Source organism: Astatotilapia calliptera, chromosome 4 (assembly GCF_964374335.1).
Source record: "Astatotilapia calliptera chromosome 4, fAstCal68.1, whole genome shotgun sequence".
Taxonomy (NCBI): domain Eukaryota; kingdom Metazoa; phylum Chordata; class Actinopteri; order Cichliformes; family Cichlidae; genus Astatotilapia; species Astatotilapia calliptera.
Window position 1 is genome coordinate 134,262 of NC_137425.1, and position 18,826 is coordinate 153,087.

Genomic DNA, 18,826 nt, shown 5'->3' on the forward strand with positions numbered 1-18,826 from the left:
GGGAATTTTATTTAAACGGAGCAGTTGTTGCTGTGTGTGGAGACACTCTTGCCCAGCATGAGCTTGCAGGATTTAAGGAAGGAGTTGGTTTTGCGTATAGCAAATGTCGTCATTGTGAGTGTACTTTTGATGAAATGCAAGAAAATTTCAATGAACATAGTTTCACCAGACGGACATTGGACGGACACATTAGGCAGTGCATTGAAATAGAAAGGGCAACTACCGAATTTTTGAAATCCTCGCTCAAAACGACTTTTGGCATAAATAGACAAAGCAAATTAGTTGATTTCCCAGGTTTTAATCTCATAGAGCAGATGCCACAGGATATTATGCATGTAATTCTTGAAGGAGTGGCACCAATGGAAATTAAGTGTGTGTTGAAATACCTTGTTTTATCTGGAAATTTGGATTTGGACTTGTTTAATTCTGCCATGCAGAACTTTCCTTTTTCATCAGTGGACATACGTGACAAGCCTTCACCAATTAGTATTGCTACTTTAGCTTCAAGTGACAACAGACTCAAACAATCCTCTGGACAAATGCTTATATTGATCAAGATTGTGCCATTCTTATTGTACAGTGTTGTAGAGAAAAATCCCTTTATCCAGTTTATTTTGGATTTAATTGAAATTGTTAAAATACTTTTTGCCCCAGTTGTGTCTTTACAAACTGTGTCCAAACTAAAAAAAATGATAGAAGATCATCTTAAACAATTCAGGCAACTATTCCCAGAAAAAAATGTAATACCAAAGCAACATTACATGCTGCATCTTCCCTCTCAAATTATTGCCCTGGGACCTGTAATACGTCATATGTGCATGAGATTCGAGTCTAAACACAGTTTTTTTTAAACAATGGTCATCCAAATTAAACTTTAAGAATGTGTGCAAGTCTCTTGTAAACCACAATCAGCTGCTGGAGTGTTGCCAAAGTGAAGCAGGAACTGAGCATCCGATATTTGTAAATGAGAAAGAACTAGGTCCTGTATCAGAGGTTGCTAATATGGACCATTTGCAATCAAAGGTTGTAGAGTTTTTGGGGATTGAAGATGCTATACATCATGCCGTTAGAGTAAAGTGGCTTATTTTACATGGAAACAAATACATCTGTGACAGGTCTCTTATACTCATTTCAGCAAATGGTTTAAACCCTATCTTTGGACTTGTAAAAAACATTTTTATTGTTAATAGTGTACTTTATTGTTTTGAATACCAGGTGTATGAAACCTTGGGTTTCAACAAAGACTTTCTTGCCTATGAAATTGCAATTCCCAACCTTGCCCAAGCAACTGAACTGACTGATGTTGAAGACCTACTTGATTTTACGTCATATTACCCAGTCAATTTCAGAAACAGTGTCTATGTTATGACAAAATATAACCCTGAAGATGTCCTTTCTTTAAAAACCTGAAATAAATACCTTCCAATGAGTGACTTTCTTATTTCAAGGAAAAAGGTGAATGTTTCTTATTTTGAGATAATTTTTGTTTTACACTCTATCTAAAAGCTATTTTTGCTTGAAATAAATGTAAAATGGTTCATTTTTAGATATACAGACTAAATAAGGAAAAAAAGTAATATATACTTGAAACAAGTCTAATCATCTAACACATGAGACTGGAAACTAGCTTGTAATGTTCAAAACAAGATGGACAAGATAATCTGGCTAAAATTAAGACAATAAATCTTGTCAAGCTACAAGGAATTTGCAGTGTGAGTAAGTACTGATTTTATTTGGAGACACAAAGGAACATTTGGCACTTCCCTCATCTCACATCTGTTTCATTGTTGTACCCAATCATTCTACAACTGAAATGCCTTGGACTGCTAACCATTTCAGGCAAGTGGAGTGAACCATATTTTGCTAGACTCTCATCAGATTGGGGCTTTCTTTTATTGATCTTTGGAGAGAAGTCTTCATTACTGATATTATTCAGGTCTTGTTCACATGTTTGTCCCAGGTTTCTCAGCCAAGAGGAGCTTAAACCCCAGATACTGTGAGTTCTTTTCACACGTTGAGATCACTGATAACTCTCAGCAACGACGTGATCTCGTAGGAACAATTAGGTGTTATGGATTCAACTATAATTGCGACTCTTATTTTTTACTTTACTGGAAAACATTTCTGCATTTTACCCATATTTTATTTTTAACTCAAAATCAAAATTCCAGATTCTACTACATGTTGGTTTTGCACCAGATAGGACGACAGATTTCAGGTGGCCCTGTTTCTTTCTCTATTACATCTGCCACTGCATCTCGATAATCTTTGTGTGGCTTTTAGTGGGTCCTGACCCTCTCATATTTTGAAAAATCTATGTTTGAATCTTCCTTAATAATTGTGTTAAGAATTCTCTCCGCCTTTGTCAAAAGTTGGGTATTAGGAAAAAGTGAAATAAATATAAATATAAAGTCCCAATGTGTAGAGCACACATTAATAAATTAGTCATGTTCCCTGTGAAAGTAAATGAGCCTAATTCTTAAAGACCCCTGAAATTATTTACCAGATGTTTATTTTTTGAATAAAATAAAAATCTGAGTTTAACAAAACATTTTAATTGTAAATATCAAGCTTACCTTTCTTTCTTCCATAAAATGTGCTTGTGGGCACGCCAGCCATTTTGAAAAGGTGGGAAAAACAATTGGCAAGGCCACACCCCCACATATGGGATATAATTTTAAAGGTTCTGTTGTCCTCTCTAAGAAACATCAGGACTTAGAGGAGTGGCAAGTAGAGTATGAGAGCTACAAGCAAAAAACTAAATGTGTACTACAGTGCGCAAAAATGAATTACTGGGTCATCAGGGGGTCTTGAGGGACATTTATAAAACAAAAAATCCCACAAACTTTAAAAGTGCACTTGAAAAGCTCACACAAGAAGGTTAACCTAGCTTACCTAGAAGACCTCATCAGGGGGAGCACGCTCCCCCTCGTTGAAGAGCTCACCCACTTAACTCGCATCCCAAGAAAATAGCTAACCCCAGATAAGGCAGCGTGATGTATCCCGAGATAACAGGACTGGGACATCTAAAAAAGGTGTGAAACAATCGCCTTCAAAAGGTTATCAATTGACTTCAACCAAAATTAGGACCACTCGGTGCGGCAAGAGTTAATAGTTATTAGTCTCAACACCCAAGGATAATTAGAAGAGCATGCACTGCAAAAACAGCTATACTTGAAACAAGCCAAATATTCTTAAATCTGACAAATTTTTCCTGTTTTGAGCAAAAAAATCTGCCAATGGGGTAAGCAAAAGTTGCTTGACTAGAATTCTTAAAACTAGCAAATTAATCTAACTGCCATATGCCTTTTAACTAGACAAAATTGTCTAAAATGTATGCTTATTTGAAGAAAATGTGACTTATTATAAGTAAAAGACACTTTGATATTTAGAAAATCTGCACCTAAAATGAGTATTATGCTTTCTTGAACAAGCTGTTTTCAAGAATTATTTGCTTACTTTAAGATTCTACACCTTAATTTAGATTTTTCACATTAAAAAAACACCTTACTATAGGACAAATTTTCTTAAAACTGAATTGTTTCTTTCTTGATTGAGCTAACTATAAGAATTATGTTTCGACTCTGAGAACAATAATCAGCAAAAATTCCTGAGAATAAGACACCATCTCTTCAAAAAGCTACTAAAAATAAGGGAATTCATCTTAAATTAAGACAGCAAAAGCACTCTTAGATTTTGCGCTTTTATTGACACAGCAATGGGTCAGTAACTCACTGAGGTCTGTTCCAGGAGAATCATGCCTAAAATTATACATTTCAGCAGGGTACTGTGTAACATGGCCAATATAAGAAGTGCATATTCCAGATACTCTTAAAATGAATAATAACAGTATAACACACTCATGGCTGGTATCAAAAATAAATTTTGCTGAAGCTTAAAACAATCACTATTTCAAATCCTATATTACATAACATTTTAGAAGAACAAGTTTAACGACCACACAAACAAACATGTGTTTTACATTTGAACAACTTTTCTATAGAAAAAAAAAACAACCTCACTGACTAACACTGAGTCTGATAAACAAGGCAGATGGAGTCTGTCATCTGGGAGACTCACTCAATGAATGACTTCCACTCACCAAGCGCCTTCTTGTAAGAGGGGGTTGAATCTCGGTCATGGATGGAGTCTTTGAGTATTTCAGTTTGCAAGATAGACAGCAGCGTGGAAATGCACTATGGATATGTGAGGTGGAGGGCATAGTAATATGCCATCAGATAGAGCAGTCCCTCATTAAGATCCTTCCGGTCAAAAGTGCTCACCGGTGTGGTTCCAACAGCTATCATGCAGTTGCCTTCAGAGACAAGCAGAACTGGACAAGCCAGGGGTCGCTGACGCAGGTAGCCTTCAGGGTCTTCTGAAGTCTACATGACAGAAAAAAAGAGTATTAGAACAAGACTGTAAGAAACACAATTTTTGAGTTGCATTACAGTTTAAAATAGATCAACTTTTTTTGTAGGTTTTATTAACATCAACATGTTATGGGGATCTGAACTTTAAGAATATTTGACTGACTCCACAGTAAAATATATAAAATGAAAACATGAGTAACTGCAAAATTCAACAATATATACACATAGAATATTGCAGCCTTACCTTTAGGACATGGAAAAAAGCCTCACTACAGATGCCCAGCTTCTTAGGTGGTACTGTGCTGGAAGGGAAAAGCATGGGAAGGGCTCTGAACACAGCTGCTGCATGTTCCACTGGTTTGAAAAAAGAAAAATAAGACAGGGAAACACCATTAAACATTGCAAATAATGTAATCTGCAAAGCATAAATGTAGACAAATCAAGATACTGTAGCATTACCTCCATCCAAAGTTTTTGGATGGAGGTAAGTGCTGGGTTCCTCTCTGAAGAAGTCACCATCTCCAGTAGTTGTTAGCGTTTTTTCAGCAGCAGTCTTGTTCTAAAATACAGTGTACATAGGGCTAATTTCACATAAAATTGCACAAGAACTTTAGGTCTCTAAATATGAAAGATAGTACAACAAAATATCAGTAAAGTGTTGAACAATAAAAAATATGTATATTTAATAAATGTGTAGGCCACTTGATTTAAATCAAAACTAAAGAAGATTCTACTGTCTATCTGTTAAGTGAGTATTGGTGGAATTATTTGAAACTGCATAAAACAAGCTGGTGTGTTCTCAGTTTTGTCACACAGCGATAGGACAGAACTTACTTCTTCACATTTGTGCACTGCAAGCCATAGAGCCCGACGCCTGAGGCAATGTTCAGGACCAGGAAACAGATCTTTGATGTCATCTCGTGAAAGTGATGAGAGCAGGTCTTCTCCAACATTTGCTTCTGCAATAGGAGTTTCCAATTATCACTACATTGCATCATCCTCATGTGCAAGCCAGCTGACAGCTTTGCTTGGGTAACAGACAGGATACATAGGAAACATAATTTAATATTTACCATTTAAAACCATGACTCTATTCCATTATTCTCCCTCCTCACTGCTCCACAGGTTCTAAATTACCTTCCTCCTATTGACTGGTAAAAGTAATATATTTGTGATACATCAATTAAATGCATGTATACATATAAATGTATTTTTTTTTTTTGCTTCCTGGGCTAAAGTATATAATGAAATAACTTCACTAATAGAAATTTGAAACTCCTACAATTTCTGTAAAACTGGCATTAACTTATGGCACTTTGCACACTTGTTGAATAAATTCACAGACACTGAAACTAATAACTGGACATGAATTCTTTCATAACTTTCTGCACTAGCATATTTAAAAATGCTAATGCAACTAAGCTAACCGCACAGCTAAGCTAAGCTAACAACCGGGTATAGCCTGCCATGCTAGCGACTTAACATGCAACATACCAGAACACAAAACATAGAAAAAACAAAACAGTCACATACCTTTCAGGTTGGCAATTGTTATTTCGTCCAGTTTTTCCATAGCGTGCCTTAATTTCTTCACACTGTACCAACTGTATCGCATCTACACCCAGACCCCAAAATCCTGCAATCCAACCGCTTAGGCACGGAGCTAGAGGCGGGAAGGTGGGCTGTACCAACTCAGGAGTATGGGGTTGTGTACGGAAATGGTTTAGTTCGCTCTTTTATACCTATAAAATGATATATATTTAAATATTTGACTATTTAGTTAGATTATGTTCTGTAAATACTGACGTGTGGGTGCTGTTACTTACTACAGCTGTTATAAGGCACTGAATTAGGATAGCCATTCCTACCCCATAATGGAATAATCCTGGTTATCTTGACTTTATGGGAAAAGTAGTTCACAGACCAGTAAAACAAAATGATTTGGCGCTGTGTTATCTACATCGTTTTTGTGGGTCTGACCCTCAAATCCCTACTGAGTCATATTAATTCTGCACATAGCCATAGTCCAGATTTCCGTGAAGATTGTGGCATAGATGGATGTGTCAAAGAATATCGTGTTTACAGCTAATTTTGGTATCACATTCTTCGAACACACTCCGACCACCTTGCCAATGGACGATGCAGCGGATCGATTAGGACACAAAAATCTGTAAGGTGAGACTGACTATATACTTTAATATCTTTGAAAATAATCATATAAAATATTCATGTTAGATGTCTACTTGTTTTTACAGCTTAACAGTAGATATGTTAATGCTTATTCCTTATAATCCACAACAATGCTATCTATTTATAAAGAATATTCTGATAGTGTTTAATTTCTTCTACTAGAGAAAACAACATTTTGTATTTTTTTAAACTTTTGTTTTAAATAAACCGATTGTCATGGTCCGCAGTCTCCTTGGTTGTTTGTGTTTATTAATATTCATTGTGTCAGTTTGTTTCCTAGTTATTTGTTAATTATTTCCAGTGTTTAGGTGTTCTCTGTACCTCCCTTGTCTTCAGTGTATTGTCCCTGGTTCGATATTCGTGTTTATTCCTGTTTTACTTTGATAGTCCCTGCCCTGCATCGGTGTATTCTCCTCCTGGTCTCTTCTCATCTGATTAGTGTCAGCTGTGTTTCGTGCCTGTCTGCCAATTCCTCGTTTCCTTTTGTGTGTGTATATTTAGTGTGTTCTTTGTCGGATCGTCTGTATTCTCTCCTGTGTTATCATCTGTGTTCCCTCCCTGATGTTTTCATGTCTTATGTTCCTTGTTCAAGGTTGTAAGGTTTTTGCAACATTTTCCATGTTTCCTGTGTTCTTTAGTTTAGCTTTCCCATTTTAGGTTTTTGAGGATTTTTCAAGGCTTTTAAACTACAGTTAAGCTGCCAAATAGCAATGAGCATTAAATGAATATCCATTTATTAAACTCAGCTTGAAAACATGCATATTTTAGAGTAAATTATAAAATGCAGTATATTTCTGACATTAACATTTTTTAGAAATTATCAGTGTACCTTGTATTTAATTTCCTTATCCGCAACTAGTCAATTAATCAACCAATCTCAATTGCAGTTCTAGGAGGGAACCCTCATCAGCAGTGAACAGAAATCTGAGTAACATGTGGGCATACAGGACTGATTCAGTGGTGGAAAGCCAGCCAACAATGATATGATATGAGATTCCATTCCATATTACAGTTTCACACACAAAGATATGACATGTGCGGTCATGAAATATTACCTGGGTGATGTAATTGGACTACACGTGAGCTCAATATATGTTTTATAAAAGGTACACTGCTTTACATGCATGAACTGTATTTTCAGGTTATTGTTTTGGACAGTTTTGTGACAATTTTTAAAATGAAGTTGTTGTTTTCCTATAAATTCTGACAGTTGAATGCGATTTTAGCATTGCCATAGTATAGATATACTGATGCTGATCTATTATTCTGTTTGACATGGCCTAAAGTGAATGAGTTGTGCTGTTTCTGTTTTTCAAATGGGCCTGTATTTCATGTTTATCATGTGCTTTTAGTTCCTGCCTTTGTTCATATACTGCATATTGTGTCAAACTTGACAGCAATTATATTAAACTTTAGTGTCAATAAATACATTTCTTAAACTGAGCAGCTGTTTAAATGCCCTTACTCTTGAAATGAGAAAAATAATCTTATTTTTATTCTGGAAATTCAACCAAACCATTGTCATGCCTTGTAACTGGTAAATAAAGCTCAAGATGAGCTGAAATATCCTTTTAAGGAAAAGTTAGACATATTTTCCTAGAATAAGCTTTATTTTCTTGTCCAAAACTTGCTTGTTAAGAATATATTTTCTTTTTAGGCAAAAAATAAGAAAAAATGTCCATAAACAAGGTTTTTTTTACTTTCTTGAAAATTGTTTTTTGCAGTGTGACTGATATGATGGAACTGAGATTTTGTTACACTTAACTTTTGCAAAACACAAATAGAACTAAATTGAAACTAAGGATTTTCAGAAAATAAAAACTAGACTAAACTAGCAAAGAATTGGTAAAAACTAATTACAACTGGCAAAAAATTGAAAATCTGGAGTCGAAACTAAATAAAAGATAAAACCTAATGAAAATGGCGAAACGTTTAAAACTCTGGTGCAGAGATTGGCAAATCTGACCAGGAACGTTATAAAATGGATTGTCAGAACAGTCAGCGTTAAAGCCACTTTTGACAGTCCATACTAGGATGGCATTGGACATCTTGGGGGTGGAAGGGGGGTTGGTGTGACCAAGGTGTGGTTTGGCTTGTCGTATGTATATTTGAGATCATATGGCTCTGGATGGACCAGTTACCAGGGCATGGAAGGAGGACAGACTCATTAAAGGAGGAGAAGGCATTTCCTGGGATTGGAGATCCTCTGGGTGAGTGGTTGATTAAAAGCATGCATAAAATAGAAGTTATCTGTTGTTATTGATTGGTAATAGATTGATAATTGGCCTCATTTACAGCTGTATTGACTTGTTGTGGACGTAGTCGACTTCAGGTTTAAACACTTTAATTAACAGGTTGAAAATAGTGACATTAAAGGAAGAGTATGCAGCACCGCCCTGTCAGACGCCAGTGATGGTGGAGCTCACTGATGAATCAGGTGAGCTGGATTCATGGCTGATTCAAAACTAAGATCCCCCTGCTGTGGTCAGTAAGGGGAGAAAAGGGGGAAATAAAATCAAGAATAAAAGAGGCATTTATAAACGTTTAGGTGTCAAGTGAAACGGGACAAAAGGGGGTGTTATACTGTTATTTTCAATGTCAGCATTATTATTGTATGAGAATCATGCAACAAGCATTGCATCGATGATCATTTATTGAAGCTTTTGACCTTATACTAACATCTGTGTTCCTGTGATTGTTATAACCTCTGATGAATCTTCCATTTACAGGTGTTAATGATATAATTTTTCATTGCAGGTGTAACCATGATCATTTTTATACATATTGCAACTTGTTGCTCATTGTAGAGTTGTGCTCAAGTTAATAAGGGTTAAAAGCTACAGTCAGCGCGAATGTCTGACTGATCTATTGAGGGGAAAGGCTTCGAGCATAGAAGGCCGCACGCGCTTACAAAACACTGATATCATGTTATTCTTTGTGGTCTTTTCTTAAATTATGTCTTTAAGGTTAGTTTAAATAGTGGCAGTTAATTAAACGAGATTTATTAAAATATTAAATACCTGAGTCAGAACGTTACACGCGGATCACCTTAAGGGTCTGGGAAACTTTGTAGCTGCCTAATTTTTTTTGAATGTTCTAGCTCCGTTGATTTGACACATTGGAATGTGTCAAAAAAGGGGGGGAAGGTTGAGCTTTAACATCAAACAAGGATTATTTGAATATTTTATAACTTCATTGGTGTCTTTAATAATTTAGGAATGGTAAAGCTTAAGCTAATAGCGGTCCGAGAAGACGGACCTTTTAGAGAATCAGTGAAAAAGCATAAACTATCACTTTCATGTTTAATCATTACTCATTGAAATGAACTGAATAGCGTTTAGAAGATTTGTTAATTTTTTGTCTTTTGTTAAAAAGAGGGGTTTCAATAATTTTCAGACACACCTTGCAAATGTGCTTATAACGAGTTGGCACTCGGCCTTTTGAAGGTCAGAAGCTTCGTTCGGCGTGACTGTCCGGACTGATAAAGTGTAAGAAATGCCTTGAGTGCGGAGGGCTAAATGCAAACACTGCTTACACACACATAAGATATGATTAGAATAAGTCCCTGGGACATTCTGAATGTTTTAGACCAATTCTGAATCACTAGAAGGTCAGTAGATAATAACATTAGATTATTAGGGTTAGGAAGAGAGGTGTTTTGGTTTTCTGTCTCTTACAGAGAAAGGAACAGACACCAGACGAGGTCACAGATATACGAGGATCCTCCGTAGCAGAGTCAGACACAGTGACTGCCGAGACATCAACTGGGTCCAAGGGTCATGGCGTTTGGGCTCCAGCTAGTCACCACAAAACGATGGATCCCATAAACACAGCAATAACCATGAAGGGGTTGGCGGAAATCCGGGAACACCAGACCAACGAAGTTCGAGAGGCTTTTGGGCAAAAAGGGGACACCTTCCTGTTCCTTTTTCTGGAGAATACACAGATCGTTGTTTGAAATCGGAGCAGAATAATCCCCTGATCTGTGTTACGACTGAAGGGTTGTCTAACCCCTAAGGTTGAGGAATTAAGAGCAGAGGATCACCCATCTGGACGACACTGGTAGCTGCAGCAATAAAATAAAGGTTAAGAGCTCTTCGGACAGAGGTTCTAGTCTACGTCTGAATGGTATCAGGGAACACCAAATAAAGCTGTGGGAGAACAGGGGAGTGTCATCTGGACCTGCTATCCTTGTAGTAATAGTTTATCTTGCACCTGACTTGCGCAAACACAGAGGTCATCTTACATATGGTTTGCCCCTCAGGGGGACAAAGGACCTCAGGAGTGAGAAGAGATGAACCCGGCCACACTGGGCTACAGGGTGTTTGTGAGGTCATTATTCTAATGACCTCATCAGGGGGAATTGTAAAATTATGATATTATTTTATGCCATGTTATACCCCTAATTAAAGATTGTGAATTATTATGTAGTTTTAGTTTGCATTATTCTCCTGAATTAGAAGAAGCTGATAACTATTGCATTAGTTAAACTGATTTGCATTACATTAAATTGCTGACTTGTTGTGAATGAATGATATTGTTTTATGATGCATTATATTGCTGAGTTATAAGAAATACTGTTCGCAGAAGGTTATTGTCTAATTTGTCTGAGTAGAAGAGAACAGAGTGTGCTGGAGTTTTCTGCCCCATTTCAGCAGGAGCAGATAAACAGGGAGCCAAGGTTGTAGCTTAGGTGCTGTGTGAGAGAGAGCATGTGAATGTTTAGGCTTTTTATGATAAGGTGGAGGCACCAGAGGTTATAAAAGTTTGAGCAATGCTCCACCATTTTGAGATTTTGAGGCTGTCTGCATCAGTGTCCATCTCCCACGTGTGTGATCATTAAATCATCGTTTGACTCAACCCGGCCGGACCAGTGTTGTTATTGTGGTTTTTTCTCTTGTCTCCATCCCCAATATTTTGAACCATAACAATGGTCAACAGTATCGAACGCTGCACTGAGGTCTAGCAGGACAAGCACAGAGATGAGTCCACTGTCAGAGGCCATAAGAAGATCATTTGTAACCTTCACTAAAGCTGTTTCTGTGCTGTGATGAGCTCTGAAACCTGACTGAAACTCTTCAAATAAACCATTCCTCTGCAGATGATCTGTTAGCTGTTTGACAACTACTCTTTCAAGGATTTTTGATATGAAAGGAAGGTTGGAGATTGGCCTATAATTAGCTAAGACTGCTGGGTCTAGAGATGGCTTTTTGAGTAAAGGTTTAACTACAGCCAGCTTGAAGGCCTGTGGTACATAGCCGATTATTAGAGATAGGTTGATCATATTTAAGATCGAAGAATTAATTAATGGCAGGACTTCTTTGAGCAGTTTTGTAGGAATGGGGTCTAAAAGACACGTTGAAGGTTTGGAGGAAGTAATTATTGAAGTTAACTCAGAAAGATCAATTGGAGAAAAAGAGTCTAACTTAACATCAATGGTACTAAGAGTAGCTGTAGATAATATTACATCTGTGGGATGATTACTGGTAATTTTTTCTCTAATGATAAAAATTTTATTTGTGAAGAAGTTCATGAAGTCATTACTAGTTAACGTTAAAGGGATGGTTGGCTCAAAAGAGCTCTGACTTTTTGTCAGCCTGGCTACAGTGCTGAAGAGAAACCTGGGGTTGTTCTTATTTTCTTCAATCAGTGATGAATAGTAAGATGTTCTGGCTTTGCGGAGGGCTTTCTTATAAAGCAGCAAACTATTTCTCCAGGCTAAATGATGATCCTCTAAATTTGTGACACGCCATTTCCTCTCCAGATTACGAGTCATCTGCTTTAGGCTACGTGTTTGAGAATTATACCACGGAGTCAGGTACTTCTGATTAGAGACCTTAGTTTTCACGGGAGCTACAGCATCCAGAGTCGTACGTAGTGAGGAGGTGAAATTATTAACAAGATAATCGACCTCTGTTGGAGCAGCGTTCAGATAGCTGCTCTGCTCTATGTTGGTACAGGGCATTGAAGATGATAACAGTGGGTGGATTATATTCTTAAACTTAGTTACAGCGCTTTCAGAAAGACATCTACTGTGATAAAGTCTACTCTCCACCGCTGTGTAATCAATTATTGTAAATGTAAATGTTATCAGGAAATGATCAGACAGGAGAGGGTTTTTAGGAAACACTGTTAAATGTTCAGTTTCTATGCCATATGTTAAAACAAGATCTAGAGTGTGATTAAAGTGGTGGGTGGGTTCTTTTACATTTTGAGAGAAGCCAATTGAGTCTAATAACAGATTAAATGCCATGTTGAGGCTGTCATTTTTAGCATCTACATGGATGTTAAAATCACCCACAATAATTATTTTATCTGAGCTCAGAACTAAATTAGATATAAACTCTGAGAAATCAGACAGAAACTCTGTGTAAGGCCCAGGTGGACGATAGATGATAACAAGTAAGACTGGTTTCTGAGTTTACAGCTGGGGTGGAGAATGTTAAGCATCAGGCTTTCAAATGAATTAAAAGTCTGTCTGGGTCTTTGGTTGATTAACAGGCTGGTGTGAAAAATTGCTGCCACACCTCCCCCTCGGCCTGTGCTTCGAGGTTTCTGGTAGTTAGAATGACTCGGGGGTGTTGATTCATTTAAACTAACATAATCATCCTGCTGCAACCAGGTTTCTGTAAGGCAGAGTAAATCAATTTGTTGATCAATTATTAAGTCATGTACTAACAGAGACTTGGAGGAGAGAGACCTAATATTTAATAATCCACATTTCACTGTTTTACTCTTTGGTTCAGATGTGGATACTTTATTGTTCTTTCTTTGTAATTGTTTATGTTTAAGTTGTTTGTTGCTGGTTTTTAGTTTGTTTTTTGTCTGTTTGGGAGCTGACACAGTCTCTATGGAGATGGGTTTTTGGGGGGGTAGCAGGAGGAGAGAAGCTGCAGAGAGGCGTGTAAGACTGCAACTCTGCTTCCTGGTCCCAACTCTGGATAGTCATATTTTGGGGGTTTAATAAATTTGTCCATATTTCTAGAAATGAGAGCTGCTCCATCCAAAGTGGGATGGATGCCGTCTCTCCTAACAAGACCAGGTTTCCTCCAGAAGGTTTGCCAATTATCTATGAAGCCCACATCGTTTCTGGGACACCACTCAGACAGCCAGCAATTTAAGGAGAACATGCAGCTAAACATGTCACTCCTGGTCTGATTGGGGAGGGGACCAGAGAAAACTACAGAACCACACGGGGGGGACCTGGTGAATGACCTGCAGAGAGCTGGGACCAAAGTAACAAAGGTCACCATCAGTAACACACTACAACGGCAGGGAATCAAATCCCGCAGTGCCAGACGTGTTCCGCTGCTGAAGCCAGTGCATGTCCAGGCCCGTCTGAAGTTTGCCAGAGAGCACATGGATGATACAGCAGAGGATTGGGAGAATGTCATGTGGTCAGATGAAACCAAAGTAGAACTTTTTGGTATAAACTCAACTCGTTGTGTTTGGAGGAAGAAGAATACTGAGTTGCATCCCAAGAACACCATACCTACTGTGAAGCATGGGGGTGGAAACATCATGCTATGGGGCTGTTTTTCTGCCAAGGGGACAGGACGACTGATCCGTGTTAAGGACAGAATGAATGGGGCCATGTATCGTGAGATTTTGAGCCAAAACCTCCTTCCATCAGTGAGAACTTTGAAGATGAAACGAGGCTGGGTCTTCCAACATGACAATGATCCAAAACACACTGCCCGGGCAACAAAGGAGTGGCTCCATAAGAAGCATTTGAAAGTCCTGGAGTGGCCTAGCCAGTCTCCAGACCTCAACCCCATAGAAAATCTGTGGCGGGAGTTGAAAGTCCGTGTTGCTCGGCGACAGCCCCAAAACATCACTGCTCTCGAGAAGATCTGCATGGAGGAATGGGCCAAAATACCAGCTACTGTGTGTGCAAACCTGGTAAAGACCTATAGTAAACATTTGACCTCTGTTATTGCCAACAAAGGTTATGTTACAAAGTATTGAGTTGTATTTTTGTTATTGACCAAATACTTATTTTCCACCCTGATTTACGAATAAATTCTTTACAAATCCTACCATGTGGATTCATGGATTTTTCTTTCACATTCTGTCTCTCACAGTTGAAGTGTACCTCTGGTGCAAATTACTGACCTCTGTCATCATTTTAGGTGGGGGAACTTGCACAATCGGTGGCTGACTAAATACTTTTTTGCCCCACTGTATATATATATACACACACACATATATAAATACAGAGACAAATATAAATAAAATATACGAAGGGGATAAATAGAATAAATAGGAATAAAAATACAAGTGAATTGCACATTTCAAGTATTGAGGTCTATTGCACCATTGACTGTTTACAAAAAGTATTGCACAAGGTATTGTGCAGTGAGGTGAAGAGGCACTACAGCTTAGTTGTTCCCCCCTCCTTTGTCCTCCTGTTTCCCCTCCCTCTCCCCTCCAGAGAGGAGTTAAACAGTTTGATGGCGTGTGGGACAAAGGAGTTTTTAAGTCTGTTAGTTCTTGTCTTGGGGAGAAGCAACCTGTCACTGAACAGACTCTTCTGGTTGTTAATGGCCGTGTGCAGAGGATGCCCAGCATTGTTCATAATCAATGCAAAACTCAAAACACTGGGTCACTGGCCCAGGACCCTGACAGCTCTGAAGTCCAGTGTGAGCACAGGTTTCACGTTTATCTCTGAAAACAGCACGGCAAGTCAGATCAATCAGAGCAGGTTGATGGAGAATCAATATGCTTTTGATTTAAGAAATAACTCTTCTGATAGAAATCACTGAGCACCGTGCAAAGAGTTCTGATTAGAGCTCAGGATTTCTCCAGAGGAAAGCTGCATAACTACAAACCTAACATCTGTGTGGACAGCTGATTTGTACAATGTCCAGAAGAACACTAAACATTGGGGCGATCATGGCTCAAGACCTGGCAGTTCGTCTTGTAATCAGAAGGTTTCCGGTTTGAGCGCCGGCTCGGACAGTCTCAGTCGTTGTGTCCTTGGGCAAGACACTTCACCTACCGCCTACTGGTGATGGCCAGAGGGGCCGATGGTGTGATATGGCAGCCTCGCTTCTGTCAGTCTGCCCCAGGGCAGCTGTGGCTACACCTGTAGCTGCCTCCACCAGTGTGTGAATGTGAGAGTGAATGAATAGTGGAATTGTAAAGCGCTTTGAGGGTCTCGAAAAGCGCTATATAAATGCAATCCATTATTATTATTTACCATCAGATCACGAGCCGTCCCAGTTACTATGTTACTGTGCCACATGCATTTTTACTTTTAGGCATTAATCTAACACGTTAACAGTTTTATTTTTTGCATATTCAGCAGAGAGGTTGCTTTCTGTGTGCGCATTGCTGAGCAAAAGAAGCTTGTTTCAGTTTATGTCTGCTGTTTCTTGAAAACAGTGTAACTGAGAAACGACAGACAAGAGTAACTACAGAGCAGTGACTGTAGAAAAGATGGCCGACCTGGCTGCACTTCATCCCACTGTACAAAAATGAAGCCAGAATTTTACCTTTCTGCCGTGTTGTCTGTGCACATAGTAACCATATAAGACTCTGTTATTCTAGCCTCTGCCTTACAATATGAAGCACCTTGAGGCGACTGTTGTTGTGATTTGGTGCTGCATATATACAATTGAATTGAATATTGACTTGAGGTATAGTGTCTGTGTCAGGCTCATGGCCACACACCTAGGCTGCTGGGGGATTCCCATGATGCACTGGGTGTTTCTTCTTCACTCACTATGTGTTTTTACGCCTCTCTGCACTGAATCATTAGTTATTATTATCACTGGCTCTTTGTCCTGTCTTCATCCCATCACCCCAGACTGATGGGTGACCCTCACTTTGGTCTTAGTTCAGTTCAATTCAATTTTATTTACACAGCGCCAAATCGCAACAACAGTCGGCTCAAGGCGCTTTACATTGTAAGGTAGACCCTACAATGGTAAAAATTGCCTGCATTTGTATAGCGCTTTTCTAGTCCCTAAGGACCCTAAAGCGCTTCACACTACATTCAGTCATTCACCCATTCACACACACATTCACACAATAATACATACAGAGAAAAAGAACATGCTTAGGTGAGATGGACCAGTGGAACTACCTGATAAAAAAGTGACATTGCAGAAAAAGTTCTCCAGCATGTCAATTTTTAAGGTGAAATCAGTGTAAAAAACCAAACACCCACAACAAGGTATCGCTGTGGCAGACGGTGGAAAAAAACATCATTTAATTATTTAGGGGAGTCTTATCAATAGGAAAAGATGAACAAAACTTTGTAATCAGTTTGTCTCATTTATACATTTATGGATTATAAAATATTAGATATGAATCCACAAAAAATAATTTGTGATGGAAACTTTCTTTTATTTTTCTGATGTTTACGTTAGCACATTAGCTGACAGTTTAACCAACCGATACATGAACAGGTCTAATTAATGCCAACAGTTCTTCTAATAAACTCCACCGCTTGTGCACCAGCTTGGACATGACAGTCACATGACTTCAGCACCATCTGGCTTTAGGTGTGATGTCTGTACTCTTACTGATCACAAGGGGGTTTCATAGGGCAGGAGACGGGGTACACTGTGGAAAGGTCGCCAGCCTGTCACAAGATGGACAATGGTTCGTACTCACATTCACACAATAACTGCCTGTGTTTGGACCCAGAGAAACCCACGCAGACACGAGGAGAATATGCAAACTGCACACAGGCCTCGGGCACATCCTGGATTCGAGCCCACAACCTTCTTGCCGGGCCTTTTGGTTGCGAAGCTTCGGCATTCACAGTGTTTTTTTACTGACGTGTTTTATGTTGGACACCTCAGCCCCTGCAGGACATGGTCAATTTTTGTGTTCCAGGTGTCGTATGTTTGTTTTTCTTACAGGTGCAGCAGTTACATTACATTGCATTTCTATTTGTACTCTATCCTTTTGTTCCATCTTCCCTTGTTGTCCTCAGGCGTTGTCATACTGTATACTACACATAATGGAAGAACTGTAAAAACAAGAATAGAAATGAAGAAATAATCAGATTAAAGAAACATCTGAACAGGAAGAGCCTATAGAGAGTTTTTAGAGCTGATCTTGGAAAAGCAAAATGTGTTTGGCACCATGGTGCATTCAGATCATAATTCTTTCAAATTCAAATTTTATTTGTCACACACACACAACCATACACAGTATGACATGGGGGTGAAATGCTTGTAGCTGTACAATGCCCGACCATTAAATGACAGAAAAAAAGTTTCACAGTATTTACAATTTACAGGTTACAACAAAATTTACAAATTAATTTAGGAATTTACAGTAAAAAAATGTGCAAATAGCAGAAGAGATTATAAAGATTATAAAGATTATAAATTATAGGAATTATAGGAAATGTGTGGTGGTGCGTGTGGGAGAGTCCAGTCTTATAGTGACGTGTTTGGGTTCAGGGCCCGAATAGCCTGGGGGAAGAAGCTCCTCCTCATTCTCTCTGTTTTGGCCTTAAGGGAGCGGAAACGCTTCCCAGACCTCAACAGTGAGAAGAGTCCATTGTTGGGATGGGAGAAGTCCATCATAATCTTCCTAGCTTTGGACTTGCACCGCTTGGTGTAGATGGACAGCAGGTCAGGGAGCTCTGATTGAATGATGCGTTCTGCCGAGCGCACCACTCTTTGCAGATCTCGTCTGTCCTGCTTGGTGCTGTTCCCAAACCAGGTGCAGATGTTTGCCGTCAGGACGCCCTCGATGGTGCAGGAGTAGAAATTCTGAAGCTGCCAGGAAGGATTTAAAATAATAACTCTAAACTGGTGTTAAACACAGACCTGATTTCAGACATCAAACCAAAAACACATGTAACACCCACCCACGAAGTGACCAATATAAATCATGTCTCCCTTCACCCTCTCTGTGGAGATCTGAGTTGGAAACAGGTGGGCCATCCTCACCATTCTGTGGCTGATGCAGGAACATCTATTCAGCCTTGGCAGTGAGGTATTCTGCTATCAGATGAGAGGGGAGCAGTAATAATACAACACCTTTCTACTGCGAGTCTAATTCAAAGTCAAATCAAGTGGCTTTTATTGTCATTTCAGCCATGTACAGTGGTACAGCACAGAGTGAAAGAAAACATCGTTCCTCTCACTCTGGTGCTACACATGACATATAACACAAGGCAGTGCAATGGAAATGTGCAAAATGTGCAAATAGTAACCTGGTGTCTGAAAGTTGAAAGTGTGTGTGTGTGTGTGTGTGTGTGTGTGTGTGTGTGTGTGTGTGTGTGTGTGTGTTCA

At 38.9% G+C, this 18,826-nt stretch overlaps 1 protein-coding gene and 1 long non-coding RNA gene across 7 annotated transcripts; one reads left to right on the forward strand and one right to left on the reverse strand.

Moving 5' to 3' along the window:
• Positions 1–3,689: 3,689 nt before the first annotated feature.
• On the reverse strand, positions 3,690–7,457 carry LOC113034299 (uncharacterized). Of its 6 annotated transcripts, XM_026188737.2 has the most exons (6): positions 5,907–7,457; positions 5,447–5,524; positions 5,208–5,332; positions 4,833–4,932; positions 4,618–4,727; positions 3,690–4,385 (listed from the first exon to the last, which is right to left on the reverse strand). In XM_026188737.2, the coding sequence occupies exons 2-6, from the start codon at positions 5,457–5,459 to the stop codon at positions 4,197–4,199; spliced, it is 537 nt and encodes a 178-aa protein (XP_026044522.2). In that variant the 5' UTR covers positions 5,460–5,524; positions 5,907–7,457; the 3' UTR covers positions 3,690–4,196. The 6 variants fall into 6 exon arrangements, 3 of the variants coding, with proteins under 3 accessions (XP_026044522.2, XP_026044521.2, XP_080156837.1); XM_026188736.2 differs by lacking the exon at positions 5,447–5,524; XM_080300711.1 differs by having other exon boundaries at positions 5,447–7,457.
• On the forward strand, positions 6,409–8,006 carry LOC145428496 (uncharacterized). The gene is made up of 2 exons (XR_013908780.1): positions 6,409–6,548; positions 7,451–8,006. It is a non-coding gene; the product is annotated as an uncharacterized LOC145428496 (long non-coding RNA).
• Positions 8,007–18,826: the final 10,820 nt, after the last annotated feature.

Excerpts from the sequence above, each read along its gene's own strand:
- LOC113034299 (XM_026188736.2), bottom strand. The coding sequence starts at position 5,988 with ATGCGATACAGTTGGTACAGTGTGAAGAAATTAAGGCACGCTATGGAA. Across the intron at positions 4,728-4,832 it reads TCCAAAAACTTTGGATGGAG|TGGAACATGCAGCAGCTGTG; the intron begins GTAATGCTACAG and ends TTTTCAAACCAG. Across the intron at positions 4,386-4,617 it reads CTTTTTTCCATGTCCTAAAG|ACTTCAGAAGACCCTGAAGG; the intron begins GTAAGGCTGCAA and ends TCTGTCATGTAG.